The following is a 19,798-nucleotide window of genomic DNA, read 5'->3' as shown; positions in this document are numbered from 1 at the left end:
GAACAATGGGCCTGATCCTGCATGCTTGAAGTTGAGGGAAATTTGCCATTGCCTTTAAAGGGTGCGAGATTGGGTCCTTAATTCTTAAGGTGATAAGTCTCTTAGAAATAGCATAAAGCAAAGTCTGCAAGAGTTACCCTGTCTAACCAGGACTGACTCAGGGAAAAACAATGTCAGGTTTGAACATTTAATTGTGTATTCAAGAATGGCCTACTTCCGTTTGGGTGATCAAAGGATGTGTGTTATTGTTGGGGCACAATATCAGATGGTGGGAAAGCCAAAGTTCAGCCTGTTGCACAGAACAGAAATTCGGGACAGTGCTAACTTGAACTTCTCTAGCTCTTTGTAGTTTTCTCACAAGCTTAAATACGCAAAGGACACGGTCAAAGTGCTTTTACTATCGTTTGAATGTTTTTACTCTCCATTGTTTGCAATAGTTTGCATAGCAGCTTGAAATGAGATTCTTTTCGGGTCCAGTTCTGTCTGCACATGCCCCCAGTCCTGTCCCCAAAGGAACATTGTTCGTAGTCTCTCCTAGAGCCTGAGTGAACCATTCCTTTCATGCCTACACCATACTAAACGGCATTTTCTCAGCTCTCTGGATAGATGCCAGTTTTAAGAGTCACCTTGAAAATGTGTTTTGTCTCTTTAGAACTCTTCCAAAAGTTGATTACAAAAATAACAATTCCTTCCTCATCTCCCCTAGTTATAGTACAGTGATGTCTTGTCTCTCTTGTCTGTGACCTTTCTGTTTCTGACATGGAAGAGGCAGAGACTGTGCTCACTTTTTCAGTAAAACATATGGCCATAGCATGACATCAAAAGGAAAGTATTCCAAACTGGGCAAGTTGTACACTGTTGTAAATCTTGCTCCTAAATAGTTCTGTGCAGCAGGACTGTTTCTTGGTAAAGTAATGCAAACAAATCACTTCAGTGTATCTGCCACTTCCTGAATGTTTTGGGAAATTTATTCCTTTACAAAATGTCAACAAACATACAATCCAATTAATCATCACAAGATGAAAGCTAAAATTAAACTGACTTCAAAACCAAAAAAGCCTCCAGAAAAGAAATGAGTTCAGTAAGGCCTGTTACCGTAATTTGTAGCATGTAAAATGGGTACTTATCTATCCCCCTTTCCTGAAAAACATCAATAGTAATAAAGAAATCCTTATCCAAGTTGCAAAGGCTAATTGATTTTCCCTTTAGGTCTGCATCTGTCTGTCTTTTTTTTTGTTCTCCCTTTTTAGCCCTTATTAGTCACACTAATAGTTAATTTCCTATTGGAAGGAGACATCTTCTGCCTAAAAATGACTCCCTGACTCTCTAGTTGTTATTCAGCATGGATTGGTGTGCTCTGATCAGATTTTCAGTGTAATAAATCCTGGACGCTTTCTGTGAGGATACGAGTGTTTTGCAGCTCAAAAAACACAAGTGCACTTCTTAGAAATGTGGACTGGTGTTGCTGTCACCAGTTTCTGAGTTATCTGTGAGACATGGAGTTCTCCGAATTAGGATTTCTTCTGTACTTTAGTGTGTTGAGTTGGGGATTTTTGGTCAGTGTGGCCTGGACTATTGTTTTGCCATGTGCCCTGAGAAAGAGGTCGCATATAGTTATGCTGCCTAAGGACCAGACTGTGATTCAGAGGAAGTAAACTGTGCTGGGCTTACACTCAGCACAATGTACCACATCTGGCATGCTGGCTGTGCTGACCGGTGCAAGGGGGCAGTAATGGCTCGGCTCTCCTTTCTGTACTGAAACCCGAGACATGGGTGGCCCATGCAACAGAGGAAGGGGACAGTGCCTTATTCCCCTTGTGCGAATGCATGGGGCTAGTGATTTATTTCCCATGTAGGAGCATAATGCCCTGCTTGAAAGCCCTGCTGGTGTGGTGGAACGCTCCTTAGGTTGTTACAAGTTGTTGACGGAGACACTCACTTCAAGAATTCCAGCTCAACTGTGATCTGAGGTCACAGTGGAGGACCTTGGTATTTTCCACTTTTAATATTCGATAACCATCCACTCCAGCCTATGTCTTGTCAGTTTGGGCCTGATCCCAAGCCCCTGGAAGTCAATGAGACTGTTACCATTGTCATCAGTGAGTCAGTAGATGAGACCCTTGGTGCAATAGAGTTTATATTTGTACTGGTGATCTTAAGGTGAATTTCTTATCTCATGCAGTCTGGCAATAGCTGCTTAGGAGAGACCGAGGCCAGCAATGGAATGGGAAATAAGTTAAATGATGCCTTCCAAACACAGATCACAAAAACTAGTGGAATAGTATTAGCTCTAAACACGTGGAGGTACAAATAACTCTGTACTTTTCAAATAAAACCTGGGGGAAAAAGTGTTTGATTAGTTGACTTTTTAAATAGTATTTTGTAGATATGGTCATTATAAGATATTTTTGTAATGATTTTTTCCCAGTTCAGTTTTACAAGTTTTTTTTCTAACAGTAAACATGTGATTCTTCAACAGGAACCAGTCAAATGTCAGAAGAATGCACACAGCAGTGAAGTTAAATGAAGTAATTGTAAATAGATCCCATGATGCCAGACTTGTTCTTCTCAACATGCCTGGCCCTCCAAAGAACATAGATGGTGATGAAAACTGTATCCTTTGAAGGAAAGCCAAGATGATACTCAGAAATCTCCCTAGCTAACCAGGTTCTTATACTTTGGCTATCAAAGATATGTATTTAAAGCAAAATAAGTGTAACTTACTGTTCCAGTGGTATGAAAGTAGTAAATCGTCCTGTTGGGATCCTGGTAGTGCGCAGGCGGAACCCTGTCCACTGCTAAAGGACCTCCCTCAGCCTAAGGGGATGCTCCACAAAGTCAGGATCTCAATTAATTACGGGGGACAACTAAAGATATAACAAGGACAGGAGTTAGGTCACAGAGAGAAAGTAGTAAATCGTGGTTGTTGAGATACAGTAAATACTTTTAAGGGAAAATCACGTCTGCTTGTCACTCTCCTGTTTTGTACCCAAGATGCTTTACTAATGTCACCTATCAAAGGGCCTGACCTGTCTTGTCTACACTCCTTTCTTAGTTTCATTTTCTCTGTTGGGCCTGCATTCATAAGCTTTGGCAACAGTAAGGAAATTCAGTAGCAGGAGTTTTTCCTCCTACAGAATGAGGCTAAACAATCTGACATTAACGTGGAAATGATGTTTGCTCTTTCAAGGAATAGTAGCTATCTTTTTCTTATTGTACTTTGAAGCAGTTAATAAGAATGAATTCCTTTACACAAAAATCAACAAGGAGACTTGGGGAAAGGGGTTAACGCTTACTGATTGGATTCTAAAGAGGCACTTAGTTTAATTATACTAACAAAAGATCTACTTCTGACATTGTAACTTCAAATCTATCGTCTATTTGTCCCTAAATTTGGAAATTTTTATAACAACTGAAATTTAGCCAGTCTGACATTTACAACTGTGAATCTGTAGGAGTGAGTAAGATGCACTTCTAGGGCGGTTCACATTTTCAGAGAGGTTTAGAGCATGCTCCTAGGAGGCAGTATGGACATCCTCCCCAGGAAGTGGCTTGGATAATACATGACTTTCGTGGATTCAGGTGTGTTTCTAAAGCAGGGAAAACGTTGAGTTTTTGTGTGACATTAAAATGGCGTACTAGCTTTTTTAGCTTCGTATAGCTCAAAGTTTAAGGAATAGATGCAGCATGGGTAGTATCCATGAATCAGATGTCCCTCTGCTTTCCTTACATCCCACTAAAGTTTGGCTTGGATTAAAATCTCATGGTGGACAACTGTCCACTCCTGCCCTGTTATAGACTCAGCTTGCACTCTGAAGGGAGCAGTGTTTGAAAAAAGTTTAGGATATGGTTGAAACATGACTCAGAATTTGGCTGGGGCATCCCATACATCTTGTGCTTGATGTTATATTGGTCCACATAGACAACACAGATATGTCAGATTTAATCAAGTTGCAATAAATTAATTTACTGCTAAAATGTAGTTTGGCCTTTCATTTGGTTTCAGAGCATAAACATTTTCAAAGCATATTCAGCCATGAATATGAAATGTTTTTATCAGTTTAAGAAACTTTAACTCTGCCAGTTCTTCAAAAGTTTAACTGTCCTAGTTCTTTAAAAAGTTTGCCCATACTATTCAGAGAACTCAGTCTCCCAAGGTTTGCAATTGACATACTAATAAATTCATTTTTAAGAAATCTAAGAGGATTGTTTAAAGAAATTGCTTAAGATTTAGTTACACTCAGTATATTAGAAAGCTTATTGTTATTGTATTACTGTTCAGTAAAAAGGATGCCAGTGGCTCAGTGTCTGCATTTAAGTTATAAAATACCATTTGTCCTTGATTTTACTGATACAGATATGGAATTCCTGGAGGTTTTGACAGAGGGCTTGGAGAGAGTATTACTTGTTAGAGGAGGTGGCCGTGAAGTCATCACCATTTACTCTTGATTTAATACAGTTTTCTTCACCATCGCACATTTACGTTCTTGATGACAAAGGACATTCCAGTTTTAAATGGAGAAGAAAATAGGTTCTCTCTCTTTCTCTCTCTCCTCCCCTCAAACAAACACAGACTTTCCATCATCCATCCAGTCTCCTGAATGACTTACTAGACTTTTCTCACCAACCTTTACAGTATGCCATAGATCTTAGTACTGGTTCTATTGGTTTTCTGTCAAGTGACAGTCCAGTTGCTACATACATATCTTTTGTATTGCAGTAGTATACCATCCAACTGGCAACACAAGTGAATCATGAATCTACATTTTTACTCGGCTTCTGCTTTGATGCTCTGGCATTTGTGAATGTAGTTTTAACACTAACCCTATTTTTAGAAAACAGTGCTAATGAGCAGGGGTTTTAGAAACTGTGTATAAAGTTAGGACTCAAAAGTCAGTTACTGTAACAAGATTTTAAAAGCTTTTATATTCATTTATGGGGATAGGATGACATTATATAGTTAGTTTCTGCTGAAGTTCACCTATAATACATTTTCTAAACAAAACACTAAGTTGTAAGAAGTGTCTGCCAGCCTACTGTTTTGTGGGTTCATGTCCAGAACTACAGTTCAAGTATTGGATAAGAATTTATACTTTAATACATTTATAGATTTAAATAAATTATGTTGATATAGTTGATTATGTATGTAGATTGCTACAAACAGTGTGTAGCTTCTGAGACTTACAGTTCTGTGGAGGAGGCAGGTCCCTATTTATTTTTATATTTATTTGTTAGAAACATTGGAAACACAGATGCAAACAGTCTAGGAGTTTCACAGAGAGGTTTCTTAAATCAAATTTCAAACCATCAGCGGATCGAAGATAAGTCCTGTGCAGTTCTTCCCCATTTAAAATTCCTGCCGCCCATCATTGTATGATTCTGAGTATATTGAGAATCTAGTACATGGAAATAGAGATGCTGCATTGCACACAGCAACGGGTTGCACTTGCACAAGTACAGAAGCTGCTTTTTTGTAGGCTTGTCTTTTACCAAGCCCATTAAATTATACTTACTGTACAGAAGGATCATATTTTTTCAATAAAATGTTACATCCACTTAATTATTAAGCAATGTGGAGTTCTGTATGCTGTAATGCAATAGCTAGTGTGCACACACCATTCTTTCTATTGTATGGAATTGGAATTGCTCAACTACAGCTGCATAGACTGCTAACTGTTAAAGGAACGTAAGAATTGACATCCCAGCCAAAGTCTTGTCTGACATTACCTGGTATATAATACCCGATAATAGATAATTGTGTGCTAACATATTTATGGGAGGAACAGGAGGGACTTTCTCTTCACCTTAACTGTTAGTGGTAGGCATATACTGAAGCATTAAAGTTGATACACTTGATACATTTTTTAATTCTGTCTAGGATAGCAGTTGATATAATCATATAAATGTTTTGAGTTCTAGTAGCCGTGAGTTCCACAGACTGATGATACATTGTATTAAAAACTTACTAGTTTCCAAATGTGTGACCCTCTAACTTCTTTCCTTCTCCTCCTCTTCTATTGTTGAAAGATAATGTGCCACTTCACATTATGCAAATATTTCTTTGACTTGGTCATAATGACACCTAGGTGTTTTTACTGGATGGTTACAATTAATACTGTACAAAAGTATCTGTTAGTGAAATGGCAGGGGCTGGGAATTTTTTTTATTTAATTAGGAGATGCTCATATCTGTACCTGTGTATATTGGGGTTGCCATGGTGTGGAGCACAGTGTAACCTGGGGTGGATAGAGATGTCTTACCCAGTGTGGGCACAGAGGTATCATTATGGAATTATGTCACATATTCTGTTTTTCTGATCTCATCTTCCTGTTGCAGGCACTCCTGCTCTCTGCACTGCTATCAGGGTAGCCCCAATATAATCGGTGTGTGTATGCCAGAACTTTGGCAAAACAATCCAGCATGTCAAGTCATTGATGGGTGGGTACTACATTGAACTGCCCTTCACGTTTCCGTGCTTGTTCTTTCCCCCTTCTAAACCCCACTAAGACAATTCACACCCTTGTTTAGGGAACTGCTTCCTTAGAGGGAAAGGACACATGGGTCGCTCCCAGTAAAATATGTCTGAAATGTGGGATGGAGTTTTGAAGGGCGCTGGCACAATTAAGGACCCTGGGGCTTGCTCTGTACTGGAGAACTGATTTTTTGCTTAAAAACTAACTGTGCTGGAGCCCAGGCTCTGGCAGCATGAATCTGTGCTGTCTCTCGTGGACACCATTTTTTACGAAACTCACAGCGGAGCAGTATTTTCCGTGAAGACCACTGCGGTACTCTGCTATTGAAGCTTAGCTTTTATAGCAAAACGTTGACGTTTAGACACTCAAATCCACAAGAGGGAGCTAGAGTGCTAGTCATTTGGAAGTTTTGTTCACTTGAAGAAATGCAGTTTTTCAGATTGTTTATAAACCAGTGCTGAGGCTCAATTCTCATTGAATTTTTCATGTTATTTATTTACAAATGTGTCAGAGTACTGTAGGTACCTGGCATGTAATCAGATGAAGAAACAAACCGCCCACTCATTCAGACAAAAATAAATCAAGTTCCCCATTTCTCCTATGCGTCATTCTAACAATATTTGTTTGTTTAGCAGTGCCTTGTGGTATGCTCCGAAGGTGGACAGATTAAAATTACACTGGAGTAATTATACACTCCTCATTTAGCCCCATTTGTATGAAGGTATTGCCAAGGCTAGATGCTTGGTTAAATTCAGAGCTGTACTTTCAAACCAGGGGAGTGGTTGGTTTTCTGTATTCAATAAGCACGGCACTTGCTAAAGCCATAACAATCTCCAAGACAATCATTTTCCTAAGAACTGGGCAAAAACAGCAGGCCTAAGAAGTAGCTAAGAAGATGTCATTCAAAGTTCAGTAATTTTAGAGGAAACAATGCCTGCTGCCTTACTCCAAATACCAGGTGCCCCCCAGCATGAGTTTTGGTCATGGCAGGCTGCAGCAGTTGTTACAACACAGCATGGCAGGTGCCAGGCCTGAAGACAATCTCTCCCAATAGCCTCTCACATCCCAGTCTCCAGCCTCTAACAACTGGGGTGCTGTGTTCCATTTGCTCAACCCGAAGTGCCAAGAGAGCTGGCCCATTTAGTTTTAGGGTTAGACTGTTCTCTGACATCATGCATTTCATGCCTCCCTTTTTTTTTTGTAGGACACATGGCAGTCAGAGTCTGGCACACCCTGGAAGCAATGGGTCTGAGGGCCATAGCCAAGGGTTGGCCCCATTGTTGTTATTAATCTGGCGGTATTGCAACAAATGGCATTGCATTGTAGTAGTAGTAATGCTGCAAGCTGCCCATCCATGATGGCACATTAACGACTTGGTCAAGCATGTGGCTCAAATATATTTAGGAGGGCATGTCGAGCAAGTATGCTGTGAAGCCCCTGACATTTGATATGGTAGCTATTTGATTAATTGGAAGTGGATGGGCAAACTGATGCTCTGAGAGCTTGGATTAGATACATTCTTTCATGTTGCAGAATCTAGAGGCTTAGATAAAAATCCAGACTTTGTGCAGCAAATCTCACAAAACCACACACATACATAAAATATCTGGTATTTCTTGCTTTTCCACTGGGCTTCAAGAATGGACTTTCTCAGTATCCACATTTAGGTATTTCTCTTCAGTGTCAGCCACTAGCAGAAACTGCAGCCAGGAGTGTGGAAATGAAAACTTAAAGTAAATAAAGCTTTGAACACCCAAAAGTAGCTTTGTGTGAGGATGTCTTGATATGTACACTCTCAGCTGGTTTGCCTACTGTAAGTTATTTTTGTATGACTGAGAACAGAAATTGGCCATAGTCTAGCAGAACTTCAAAATGCTATTGGATGACTGTCTTAAGGCAGGCTACAGATCTACTTTTTCCTGAAGGTTTGACAGACAACATAGGAATATACTGTTAGGTCGTAAGAACTATTGGTCCTGGAAACAGTTATACAAACTTTAAATTTAAGACTTAATGAGAGTAATAAGTGACTTAAATGTAGCAGTTTGCAAAAATGACACAGCCCTCTTTATGTAACTGAATACGCAGGGTATCTGTCAAATGTCTCCTTATTTGAAACAGTTTTCTGAATTTATAACAAATGCATGCTCTGCTTTCAGTTTAATATTTTACTAGTTAAACCCTCAATTTGGTTCTCATTAGATAAAAAACAACAGTTACCAGAGCTCAAAAAAAAGTCGGGGCGGGTGGGGGCGGGGAGGGGAAACAGCAGAGAAACATTAAAGAGCTAAATGAAATATGTAAATACTGCCTCATAATAAGCTGGCAATATTCAAGGCTGAATGTATTTTTCCGTGGGTCCCTTTCATCTGCTTTCACCTGAGAATCCACATAAGCATTTCAAATAATAAAATGCTTTGTGGGCCAGTCTGCTTTTCTCTTTCAAGGACAAGCACAGGGCACTTCCTCAGAGGCCAGCTGTACCAGGGGTAAAGCACAGCCCTGCTTATTGTCTTGAGACTTTAAACCAGCATAACTCTTGTTTTGCCAGAATGGCTTAACCCCTGCCTTTCATAAGGAGTATGTTAGGCGCTATTCCATTCATCACCATTCTTGACAACTTGTTAATGAAGGTTATTTCCCAACGTAAAGGAGTGGACAGCTGAGCTAGCAAACCAAAATGAATATTTAAAATACAAATCCAATGAACTCTTTCTTCTACCCTTCTTCTGTCCCTAGGGTATGTTGTTGCAATTAGATCTTCATATTTACCTTAATTGTTAGCTCAATTTTGAGAAAGTTTATAAAGTGTCACAATAACACTGACGGAAAAATGGGAGACAGACTGAATTAGTCTAAATAGAAAAGCCTACTGATCTAATTCAAGGAATGTCTCATGCCTGGTAAACAAAGGTAGTGTGGGACTAAATCAGTGCATCAGAATTGGTGCATCAGAAATCGGGGTAAATTGGTGGACAAAATAATGAGAGGATGGAGTGTTCTGCCCATCTGTCCCTTTGGGGGTCCTTAAAACACTTGAAAATTGGGGGAAGAAGGATGAGTGCAACAATTACTGAGTGATCCACTGTAACACTGCTGGATCTTTGTTATCTGGTCCTGAGAGCTGTTCTGGCCAGGCCAGAAAGAGGGACCCAGATGATATTGCCACCTCCACTGGCTCCGGCTGACACCCAAACACCACCTGGGATGTGAGACCTCCTCCCCCCTTATTTCTCCTCTTTCCTATCTCTCTTTTTTTGCTTCTGTGTCTGGCTTAACTGACCAAAACTATATTTTTACAACATTGCTGTAAGACTGTTGTAAAATACTATCTAAAAGGCTGTCAAACAAGGGATTTTGCCTTATAAAAAACTCCCTCACCCTCTAGCTGGAGGTGGAAATATCATCTGGGTCCCTCTTTCTGGCCTGGCAAGAACAGCTCTCAGGACCAGATAACAAAGATCCAGCAGTGTTACAGTAAAATAAAAGCCTTACTTAATACTTTACATTTCAAATGCTTGAACCATTTTTCCTTCTTTTCTGCATCTTTAGTAAAAGATTGAGCAGATGTTTGCCATGGTACTAAGAATGTATACCAAGCTCCAACCTGGTTGAAAACTATTTAATGTTGGACAGTGACTGGGTTATGTTAACATCTTTGACTCTCCGAACCCACATATTCCAGCTAAATTAATACAATAGGCAGGTTTAGCTGTGTCACTCCCATGCCTTTGTTCTTCTCTATGCTGAGGGCCAGATCCTCAAAGGTATTCAGGCTCCTAACTTCCATTAACACAGGATTTTAATTGAAGTTAGGAATCTAAATTCCCCCTGGGCCTGGGTCTTTAAATCTGTAAGGACACTGCTGTGGCTACAGCTCAAGAGTTCTCAGTTGCTCATGGCCACTTCTCCATTCTGGTTTTGTCCATCTAAAACACAATATTAGATTTCAAAGGCTGTGGGTTTCTCCTTGTCCCTCGTACTCCCTTTACCCAGGTTTTCCTCCTGCCGGCCTATTGTCAGTATTTGCATGGAAGGAAGTCGAGCAAAAACAGCCATAACTGGGTAAAATCATAAGACTGACTTTCAGAAGTGCTGAGCAACTCCAGCTGCCTTTGCAGGCAATAGGAGCTACCCATGCTCAGCATCTCTGAAACTCAGGCCGTCGATCTTTAGGCATAATAGAAATGGGAAAACTGCCTTGGGGTTGTATGAATACCACTGCTGTCTAATAGCACTGACTCCATTTACAGTGTCTGTATCTTCTGCTATTTAATACACACCAGTCGTTGGGTCATCACAGAATTTAAGGCTTGGCACAATGACTGTATGTAATGAAGGCCTTGGAGGGAGTTTATTATGGGGCAGTGGCTTATCCTCCTTCTAATATCTTAGTTCTACATAGTATCAGAGGGGTAGCCATGTTAGTCTGGATCTGTCAAAGCAGCAGAGAGTCCTGTGGCACCTTATAGACTAGCAGACATGTTGAAGCATGAGCTTTCCCCGGATGCATGTTAGTTCTACATAGTATTTTTCACCTGAAAGGGTCCCTAACAGTAACACTACAGAGATTCAAACCTATATGTCAACCATTGACGCAGAATACGTCATCCATCTGTGGCTGCTTGGGTGACACAGGACAATTGTTGGAGAGTTAGGAGCTGTCATAACAATGTATGCTGCTCAAACTGCAGAGGACAGATAATGTTACTACCAAAATCTGGCCAGGACAGTCAGAGTTAGTGCCTCGGCTCTGGGGAGGGGCTGGGGGGCAGTGCCATGTAGGGTGACCAGATGTCCTGATTTTACAGGGACAGTCCCGATTTTGGGGCCTTTTTCTTATATAAGCACCTATTACCCCCCACCCCCTGTCCTGATTTTTTACACTTGCTATCTGGTTACCGTAGTGTCATGTCATCTTTTCTGACCACATGTTCTCAGAGCCATGACAGGACATGTCAGGAGCACCATTATCGTTTGGTTCCCCACCACTCTGCTTTTGCATGGGGCTGGAAGCAAAAATGCCACTATAGTGAGAGAGAGGCCCTTTACCTGTTACCTCTGGGCTAAACAAGAGCAGAAAATCATGGAAATCTCAGAAATAAGTTGAAAATACTCATTACTTCTTTACCCACTCACCGCTACAGCTGAGGTCTAAAGCCAGAGAACACAATCCAGTTAGAATTGAGAGTGCTTGTTTAATTGGACAATTCTGAGAACACCAAGACTTGGGCAATTACGAGTTTATTCTAATTGTGTGGGGAGGAGGGGACACAATCCAGCAACCTCAGCTGCTCTTTTGATATTGCAAGTCAGTACAGTTGCTTCCCTAAAATTAAAAATGATTGGTGAGTCTGTACTTTAGAAAGCAGCATAATGTACCCAAACTTTAGCTACATACTTTTATAGTTACATTATATTTAAAGAGGAGCTAGAGGTGGCTTCTAGTGCATGGCTGCAATAAATACTGGAGAAGTGTCATTCCTATAATCTCTTTAGCACCTAACAAGATCAGAGGACTGACCCTGCCCATGCCAGTCTGAAGTATCAAAATGTAATTAGTCTCATTACTAACCATGTTTCCATAATGGAATCCTGCCTAATACATCTTGCTTGACCTCGTATTTGAGGGAAATTCAATAGTGTCTCCAAACTGGGGAACTGTGGAAGTTTTCTAAAACAAAAACAAAACAAAAAAACTTGGAGATGACAGTCCTGCCATCATAATGGATAGATGGAGGGGAAAGGAAAAACAAGAACTTTGCACACTTGACAGATTGAAGCCTCTAAAATATTCTTTTATAAGTTTGAAATCATCTTATGTGTTAAGATAAAGAGATTGCTGCAGAATCAGAGTGATGAAACTGGCAAAGGAAATGTGCTTATTGAACTTTGTAACTGATCCTTTGGGCTTTCTTTAGTCCCCGGTACAAGCCTATTCAGTTGTCTGATTTATTGGCACTACCAAAGAGAACTGAATAAAATAGTTTTAATAAGATTCCAAACCAGCTAACACAGTGCATACGGCTTCAAGTTTCTTTACAGCCTTAAGATTTAGCAAGGAGGCTGCAGACTGGTGGAGTTTTCAGCAAACCTGAGCTGTGTGTCAAGCAAATGGGGGTCTAATGGCTGAAATGTGGACCTGGTGTAAGACAATCTCTATAGGTAACTCAGTGAGTACAAATAGAGACATGAAACCAGAAAAAAGGGGTGTACAAATCCCTTTGACCAGCTTTCCTGCATCATTATTGATAAAGAAGCTGCTGTGTCCAACCCCTCGCTCTCTGAATTACATTTGGATATTTGAAACCTCTGTGCAGTGGTACAAATTCCTGGTTCGTCATGTTTCCTGGTTTTCTGTGGAGAAGCAAACAAATTATGACAATAGAAAAGTCCACCTCCTGTTTCAGTTAGTAGCAATGTGGCAGACCTGGTTGTGCTAATGTTCCAATGGTCATTATGTACCAAAGGACAGAGGGACCCTGCCAGGTTTAATTGAGTCATTGCTGCTTTAGCAGAGCCATGGGAGAGAAAACATCTTCAGTTCTGCCCCATAGACATGGTCTATGCGTAGTAAAAAGCTGGTATTCTTAACAGTGGTGCTTAAAAAATGGTAACTCTCCTACAACCCAGCATAAATGCTGCAATTGTCACCTTCAGTGCATGAATAAGATGGGGGGGGGAGGGGGAAGCAAAACCACATACTAATAAAAGGAGAAAACCCTTTTCTGTGGCAGAGTTCAGCAATGAGGAGAACCAGACAAGAACCTTATCCAGCACTCTATAAAGATAAACTTTGCAGGACCAAATTCAACAGGGGTAGGAATGGTCACAACGTCCGTTAATGGCAGTGGGAATTGTGCCTGCTTGTAGGCCAGTGCTGCATTTTGCCCCTGTAGCCTTCAGTGGGAATGTTCCGTGAGTAAGGATAGGTCCCAAAACCACTACATTTGAAAGCAGCATAGTAAAGGGTTCTGTAAAAAAGGTCTTCAAGTTCTTGGACAAGGAGCAGCTCTGCAGTGAGTGAATGTGCCCATGTGAGAGAACGAAGGCTGGAGCCAGTGATATTCATTGAGCACCGTCTGAGGTGCTGTCCCTCACTTCTTGTCTCTGGAAAGAACTGCTTTGGCAATAAAAAGACCAAAGGATCTTGCAGCACATCGTTTAGGTGATGCAGCAGCTAATAGTTGACTAATCTTTGTGTTCATTGATTATATTCTAGACCAGTGATAGGCAACCTATGGCTCGCGTGCCAAAGGGGCACGTGAGCTGATTTTCAGTGGCACTTGTGGTGTATTATGGCCTACGCTGACAAATTTGAAGGGGCAGTAAATTTATAATAGCAGCATTTTTGTAATCGCAGCATCAGTGACGCTGCGATTCTACCAACGATAGTGTGTATTGAAACCACCAATGACGGCGCAACACCATTTAGTAAACATACTTGCAAGAATCCTAAACCATGTTGGACCCCCGCTTGAAGGCGGGGTTTTGGATCCATGCACAGTCCCTTGCTAGAAGCGAAATCGCGCTATGCAGACTTGCATTTAAGTGAGGGTCTTCTGTACTTGTAATTTTATTTATAACAAAACTTGTAAATGTTCAATTATTTTAATATCAGAGGGGTAGCCGTGTTAGTCTGGATCTGTAAAAGCAGCAAAGAATCCTGTGGCACCTGTTAGTCTATAAGGTGCCACAGGATTCTTTGCTGCAATTATTTTAATGCTATTTAGATTCATTTTAGTTCGAACAAATTTGTAAAAAAACTAAAACAAGTTCATATGGGGCCGGGGGCGGCAAAATCATTAATCTGCCACTGAACGGTACTCACACTGCCTGGGTCCTGGCCATCAGTCCAGGGGCTCTGCATTTTAATTTAATTTTAAATGAAGCTTTTAAACATTTTAAAAACCTTATTTACTTTACATACAACAATAGTTTAGTTATATATCATAGACTTATGGAAAGAGACCTAAAAACATTTAAATGTGTTACTGGCACGTGAAACCTTAAATTAGAGTGAATAAATGAAGACTCGGCACACCACTTCTGAAAGATTGCCGACCCTTGTTCCAGACAATGGAGCAGAGATAAAAGAATCCAGAAAGAAAACGGCTGAGATATCTCAGTCACAAGCAAAATATAGAAAAGCTGAGTACTACTGTGTAAACATAATCTCAAATTAATAGCTACTGCTTTGCTCTTCTCTAGCATATACTCTCTATAGCTCCCCAAATGCTTTACAAACAATAGTTATTCCTCTAACCTCCACTCTCCGGGAGATAATATAGAAATTGTACTGAGTTAGATGAGGCAGAGCGAGATTAAGTGATGTGTCCAATGAGTAGGAGAAAGAACTTCAATGCATTTGTTCAAAAAAATCTACACTGAAACTGCAGCATTAGATTTTTCAAACCATGCAGTGACGGACACCATAGAGTTGAGATTACATATTTGTAACCAGTCGGTCAAATAAAGTGAGCTAGGGCAGACTTTGCCTTCGACTCCCCCCATGGACTATGCATTCTGCTCCAACTCTTGCAATATTTCAAGGTTACCAAGATGAGGAAAACAGGAAGGAAGCTATAGAACACTGCTGAACATAACCAAAGTCATATAATTCAGCCCTCCTATCTAAGATACTTATCTGGCTCCTATTACTGTAATATCTAAGCACTTCACAATGTTTTAATCCTCATAACACCCCCATTCACCCTGGCAAGGAAGTATGTTATTCCCATTTTACAGGAGGCACAGGAAGACTAAGTGACTTACCCTTAGAAGCCTGTAGTAGAGCAGGGACTTGAACCCAGGTCTTTGAGGTTATTGGCCCTTGTTTGCTAAACAGCTTCTGACAGGGCAATGGTCTATTGCATAGCTAACAGGAAATAAAAACTGTTCTGCATTAGGTTGCATGCATGCCTGTAAAGCAATACAAAATGCTTAGATTACACTTAACAGGGGAAATAAGCTGCTACCTTTTATTAGACCAAAAATATGTTCTACTCAGAGTTCTGGGTGGAACATAGGGGTTAACTCTGCAGTTTTCTGTTTCTTTAAAGAAAAAGGCATGAGCCAATGAACTCCGTAATTTTTGACCTTGGCAGCTGGCACATGCACTAAAGCATGAGGGGCCATCTCCCATTTAACCATGTTTTATCTGATCTAGTGAAACTGTACATTCTCAGTCATATACATGTTTAATATCTTATAAAAATCCTTTTAAGCTTTTGCCCTCAATCCTGTATCTTCCGGCAGCGAGATCCACAAGATATATATATATACTGTGCCCAGAAGCATGTCCTTTTATTCAATCAAAATACTTTTCATTTTACTGGCTATCCCATTGTTCTCTTCTCATGATGAAAGAGCACCCAATTTAAAGTCTCCATACCTTCTTTATTTTATGTCTCCTCTTTTTTCCATCTCTTCTCCAGACTGAATAGTTCCAATATGTCTTCAGATGACAGGGCCTCCATGTCTTTAATAACATTTTCATCAGTTGTCTAAGAGCCTTCTGAATTCTGGAAGAAAATGACCAGAGTTCCCCAGGTATAATATGTTAGAAAAACTCTGACCTAGAGACACTTTGGAAGGGGTATGCAATAAAGCCTTCCATTTGCCACCTTCTCTGTATCCAAAGGGTTTGTGGGAAACTGGATTGATTTGGTGAATACTCTAATTTTCATCCAATAACAAACTGTCAATTTCCCCCATTGCTCAAGGGGTAATGTGACAACAAGGGTTGTCCTACTGCTGAGTCATGCCCCCACCTGTGGATACAGTGTTAGGATCCAGCCCTCAAAGGTGACTGGTTCTGTAGGGAAGAAGGACATTTCTATTGGATGGCAGCAGCTGTCAACCACACCCACTCCCTGCTCTGGACAGCATTAATACCATCTGTGAAGAAGGAAGTTTCTGGTATTTTTCTAGGCTCTGTTTTTGTCTAGAAGTGTTTGGTATCTCTAGACATTTCTTGAGCTCCTTTCCAGCTAAATCTTCTGGATAGAAGAATGGAATCCCAGGTGCGCCAGAACTTCCATGCTGAATGTGATGCTGCTGTGAACAGCATGATAAACTTGGAGCTGTATGCCAGCTATGTCTACTTGTCTATGGTGAGTGTAGTTCAAGTAGTTATAGGCTTTTTCAAATCACTTTGTTTTCTCTCCCATGAGAGTTAGTTTGTCTACTACTGTGTTGTTTTTGCTTTGCTTTTTTTAAAAAGCACTCTAGTTGTATGCTGTACCTCTTATTCTGTACCAGTGGATAATATAGGAAAGCAGTGAGGAGATATGACTATTTCTGGCTCTTGTGGTTTTGTGGCTTGTTAGTGGAGAAGCCACAGAGTCTGACTCTTAACAGCCATATTCGAGGCTTCTTTGTGGGAGGGTGGGAAAACTTAATATGAGCTGTTAAGTGTTAGCTTGAGGCTTTATTACCTTCACTGATCCACTCTACTCCTCAGTCCTACTACTTCGACCGTGATGATGTGGCCCTCAGACACATGGCCCAGTTTCTGAAGGAGCAGTCCCATGAGGAACGGGAGCATGCAGCGAAGTTTCTGAAATACCAGAACAAGCGAGGGGGACACATTGTCCTGCAGGCCATCAAGGTATGCAACAAATCAACATATGTCCGTGGGGGTGTGGATTCTAGACTGAGGTTAATCCCCATGTGCGGGGTTGGAGCTAGAACTTGCTTTTCTGAAGAAAAGAGATGGGGCTTCCTGGGAGATCTCTGATTGTCCCAAATGATGATGGTATGGTAAACTAGAGCTGCATGCTTCAAAAGCATCAGCCTTTGATCCTCTAGTAAAGGGTATGTGAAGGCATGGGTGGGCCTCTGTGCTAAAAGCACAGGCTAGGTTCGCTTAGCTGTGACCAGGCCATCTGCTCCATTACTTAACAAGCAATGACTTCAGTTCATAATTATAGAACCCTTAAAGGGATGAACAGTGCTGTTATCGGTGGGGGTTGGAAGCTGCTTTGGATGCAAAATTACAGCTTGGTGAGAAGGAGAGTGATGTCTGGTTCTCTTTTGTGGCTCATCTCCTCTACAGAAGCCAGAGCGGGATGAATGGGGGAACAGCCTGGAGGCCCTGCAGTGTGCCCTGCAGCTGGAGAAGACTCTGAACCAGGCACTGCTGGACCTACACAAGTTGGCTATGGAGAAGAATGATCCCCATGTGAGTTAATTGTTTTATGTGGGTTGATGGTGTCAGAGGAAAAGGTCTGTCTGGACCCATATTTTAGAAGATAGGTTCTTCGGTCTGCTATTTCAATGCAGAAAATGGGGTGGGAGGGCAGGAGTGGGTAAGAAAAATGCAAGTGATTATTTTGCAGCTGACTTTGCTCACCTGATACACAGTAGACAGACATAGAAATCTTCTGGATAGCTTTACCTTCCCTGTGTTGGCACCAGAACAGGTTGCTTCCACAGGGGCACTGTGTGGTGTATCATAGACAAAATTGTCCCTGCAAAAGCTTTGCTTTCATTTAAATTGCTGGGAGGTGTGGGAGGACCTACGTTGTGGTTTCAGACCTGGCCAGAGAAGTATGTTCAGGGGTGGGCAAGAAGGAATTTCTCATGGGCACAAATGTTCATTCTGACTCTTCAGGTACATATCCCTGACCTGTGGGATATTTTTACCCTTATGCTGGACTCGGGGTGTGCATCTTTTGATTTATAGAGAGTTGGAGCTCCTGCAAGAGCTGGCCCTAATGACTTCTTCTGATGTAGAAGTCTGCTTGGACAGTAATTGAGCCACTGAGTGTCCTCAAAGGCCAAATGGGTGACAAAGAAACTTGAGGCACTTATGAAATGAAAGCCAGTTAACCAATGGGTGAAGTCTCGAGTTAAACACATGGTTCTCAGGCCTGCCTATATTGGTCACTAAAAGACTGTTGTAGCTACTAAATTTGACAGCAGTGCCTATAGGAGCAGGAGTGAGTCCCTCTTTCTTTTGCAGTTATGTGACTTCTTGGAGTCTGAGTATCTGGAGGAGCAGGTGAAGGCCATCAAGCAGCTGGGAGACCATGTCACCAACCTGAAGCGGCTGGGAGTACCCCAGAACGGCATGGGAGAGTACCTGTTCGACAAGCTCACCCTGGGGGAGAGCTGCTGAACTCTGCACTAGGGACCTGAGCAGTAGTGTAGCTCATGATGCCATAGCTGCCTTACTCTGGATATAGGTCAGAAAATAGATGTCTTGTCTTACCTAAATACTGAGAATAAAATCTGCTTTCTGGTGTAACCTGGCTCATGTGATATTATTCCAACTAGGGATGCAGGCTGGCTTCTCAGCATATGCTGTAGTGGATGAATATTAATGTGTAGTGGCTCACTAAGAAAAGCAGGCCTCTTGTGAGGTGGAGAGGGGAAATGTTTAGGACATGGTCCTCAGCAGTGTTGTTTTCGAGACTAAACACTTGTGGCAAAAGGGCTGTGATGGGACAGGGTCTTCATGGGACAATGGTGCAGGGAATTGTCTGTGCCATGATGTGACTTTGGTGTGGGTGGTGGTGTGAAATCAAAGCACAGCGCCTTCCCCTTAGATCCATGGTTTTCAAGCTATGGGGTGGGCCTCCCAAGGGGGGTGCAAGCTGTATGGTACGAGCTCTGGATGTCCACCTTGGATGGCTGGGGTTCATGCTGAAAGACTGTACACACTTGGGAGGTGGGGATAAAGGGAACAGCCAGAACCCTACCACCTGGGCTAGGGCTCTTCCACCCACCCTGCCCCAATCCCTCACCAGGAGGTGCCAGTGCAGAAGTAAGGGTGCCAATAAGGTGCTAAGCCTGCTGTGATAATGATAAATTTCACACTGCCTCCCTTACTTCTGGGCTGGTGCAGCAGTGCCTTCAGAGCTGGGTGGCAGTAATATATTGGGGGGGGGGGGTGCAGGGGAATGATAGCAGTTTGAGAACCACTGCCTTAGATGTTTTGAACTGCATAACCTTGCTTCTAGCTGCAAAGTTCTCTACTGCTAGCTGTGCAAGGGAACTCCTAGTCCTCTTTAATCCATCCCCACAGGGATGGAATCTTTACATATGGAAGAAACATGTTTTTCTGGGGAGACTTGGTCCATTCTCAATCTGCTACTAACCATAGAAGTTTGCAGTGTGGATGATCTGACCTGCTCTCCAGCTACTGGTCCTACATCTAGAGCTGAGGTTCCAGTGTGTGTTTGTGTGGTTTTTTTTTTTTTCTTTTTTCTTTCTGGCCCCAGTCATACATGGGTTGTAGTTTACTCCTGGTCTCTGTGGTTGGTTGTGTGGTTCCCCATCACTCCCCAGTTCCCTACAAGATGTGGTAACTCACTTGC

At 41.7% G+C, this 19,798-nt stretch overlaps 2 protein-coding genes across 5 annotated transcripts in view; both read left to right on the top strand.

The window, feature by feature from the left end:
* SLC12A4 (solute carrier family 12 member 4) overlaps positions 1 to 5,977 on the top strand; it is a 107,733-nt gene extending 101,756 nt beyond the window's left edge. For all 4 annotated transcript variants that reach the window (XM_050922685.1, XM_050922684.1, XM_050922687.1 and 1 more), the window contains exons 23-24: positions 2,480 to 2,613; positions 4,358 to 5,977. In XM_050922685.1, the coding sequence (XP_050778642.1) occupies positions 2,480 to 2,613; positions 4,358 to 4,449 (226 nt within the window). In that variant the 3' untranslated portion in view covers positions 4,450 to 5,977. The remainder of the gene's footprint in view (positions 1 to 2,479; positions 2,614 to 4,357) is intronic.
* A 2,768-nt stretch (positions 5,978 to 8,745) lies between these two features.
* LOC127034170 (ferritin heavy chain A-like) lies at positions 8,746 to 18,726 on the top strand. Its single transcript, XM_050922744.1, has 5 exons — positions 8,746 to 14,098; positions 14,207 to 16,588; positions 16,939 to 17,085; positions 17,533 to 17,658; positions 18,442 to 18,726. The coding sequence occupies exons 2-5, from the start codon at positions 16,487 to 16,489 to the stop codon at positions 18,595 to 18,597; spliced, it is 531 nt and encodes a 176-aa protein (XP_050778701.1). The 5' UTR covers positions 8,746 to 14,098; positions 14,207 to 16,486; the 3' UTR covers positions 18,598 to 18,726.
* Positions 18,727 to 19,798: the final 1,072 nt, after the last annotated feature.

This window comes from Gopherus flavomarginatus, chromosome 14 (genome assembly GCF_025201925.1).
Source record: "Gopherus flavomarginatus isolate rGopFla2 chromosome 14, rGopFla2.mat.asm, whole genome shotgun sequence".
NCBI lineage: Eukaryota > Metazoa > Chordata > Testudines > Testudinidae > Gopherus > Gopherus flavomarginatus.
This window is presented reverse-complemented; position numbering and strand designations above follow the sequence as displayed.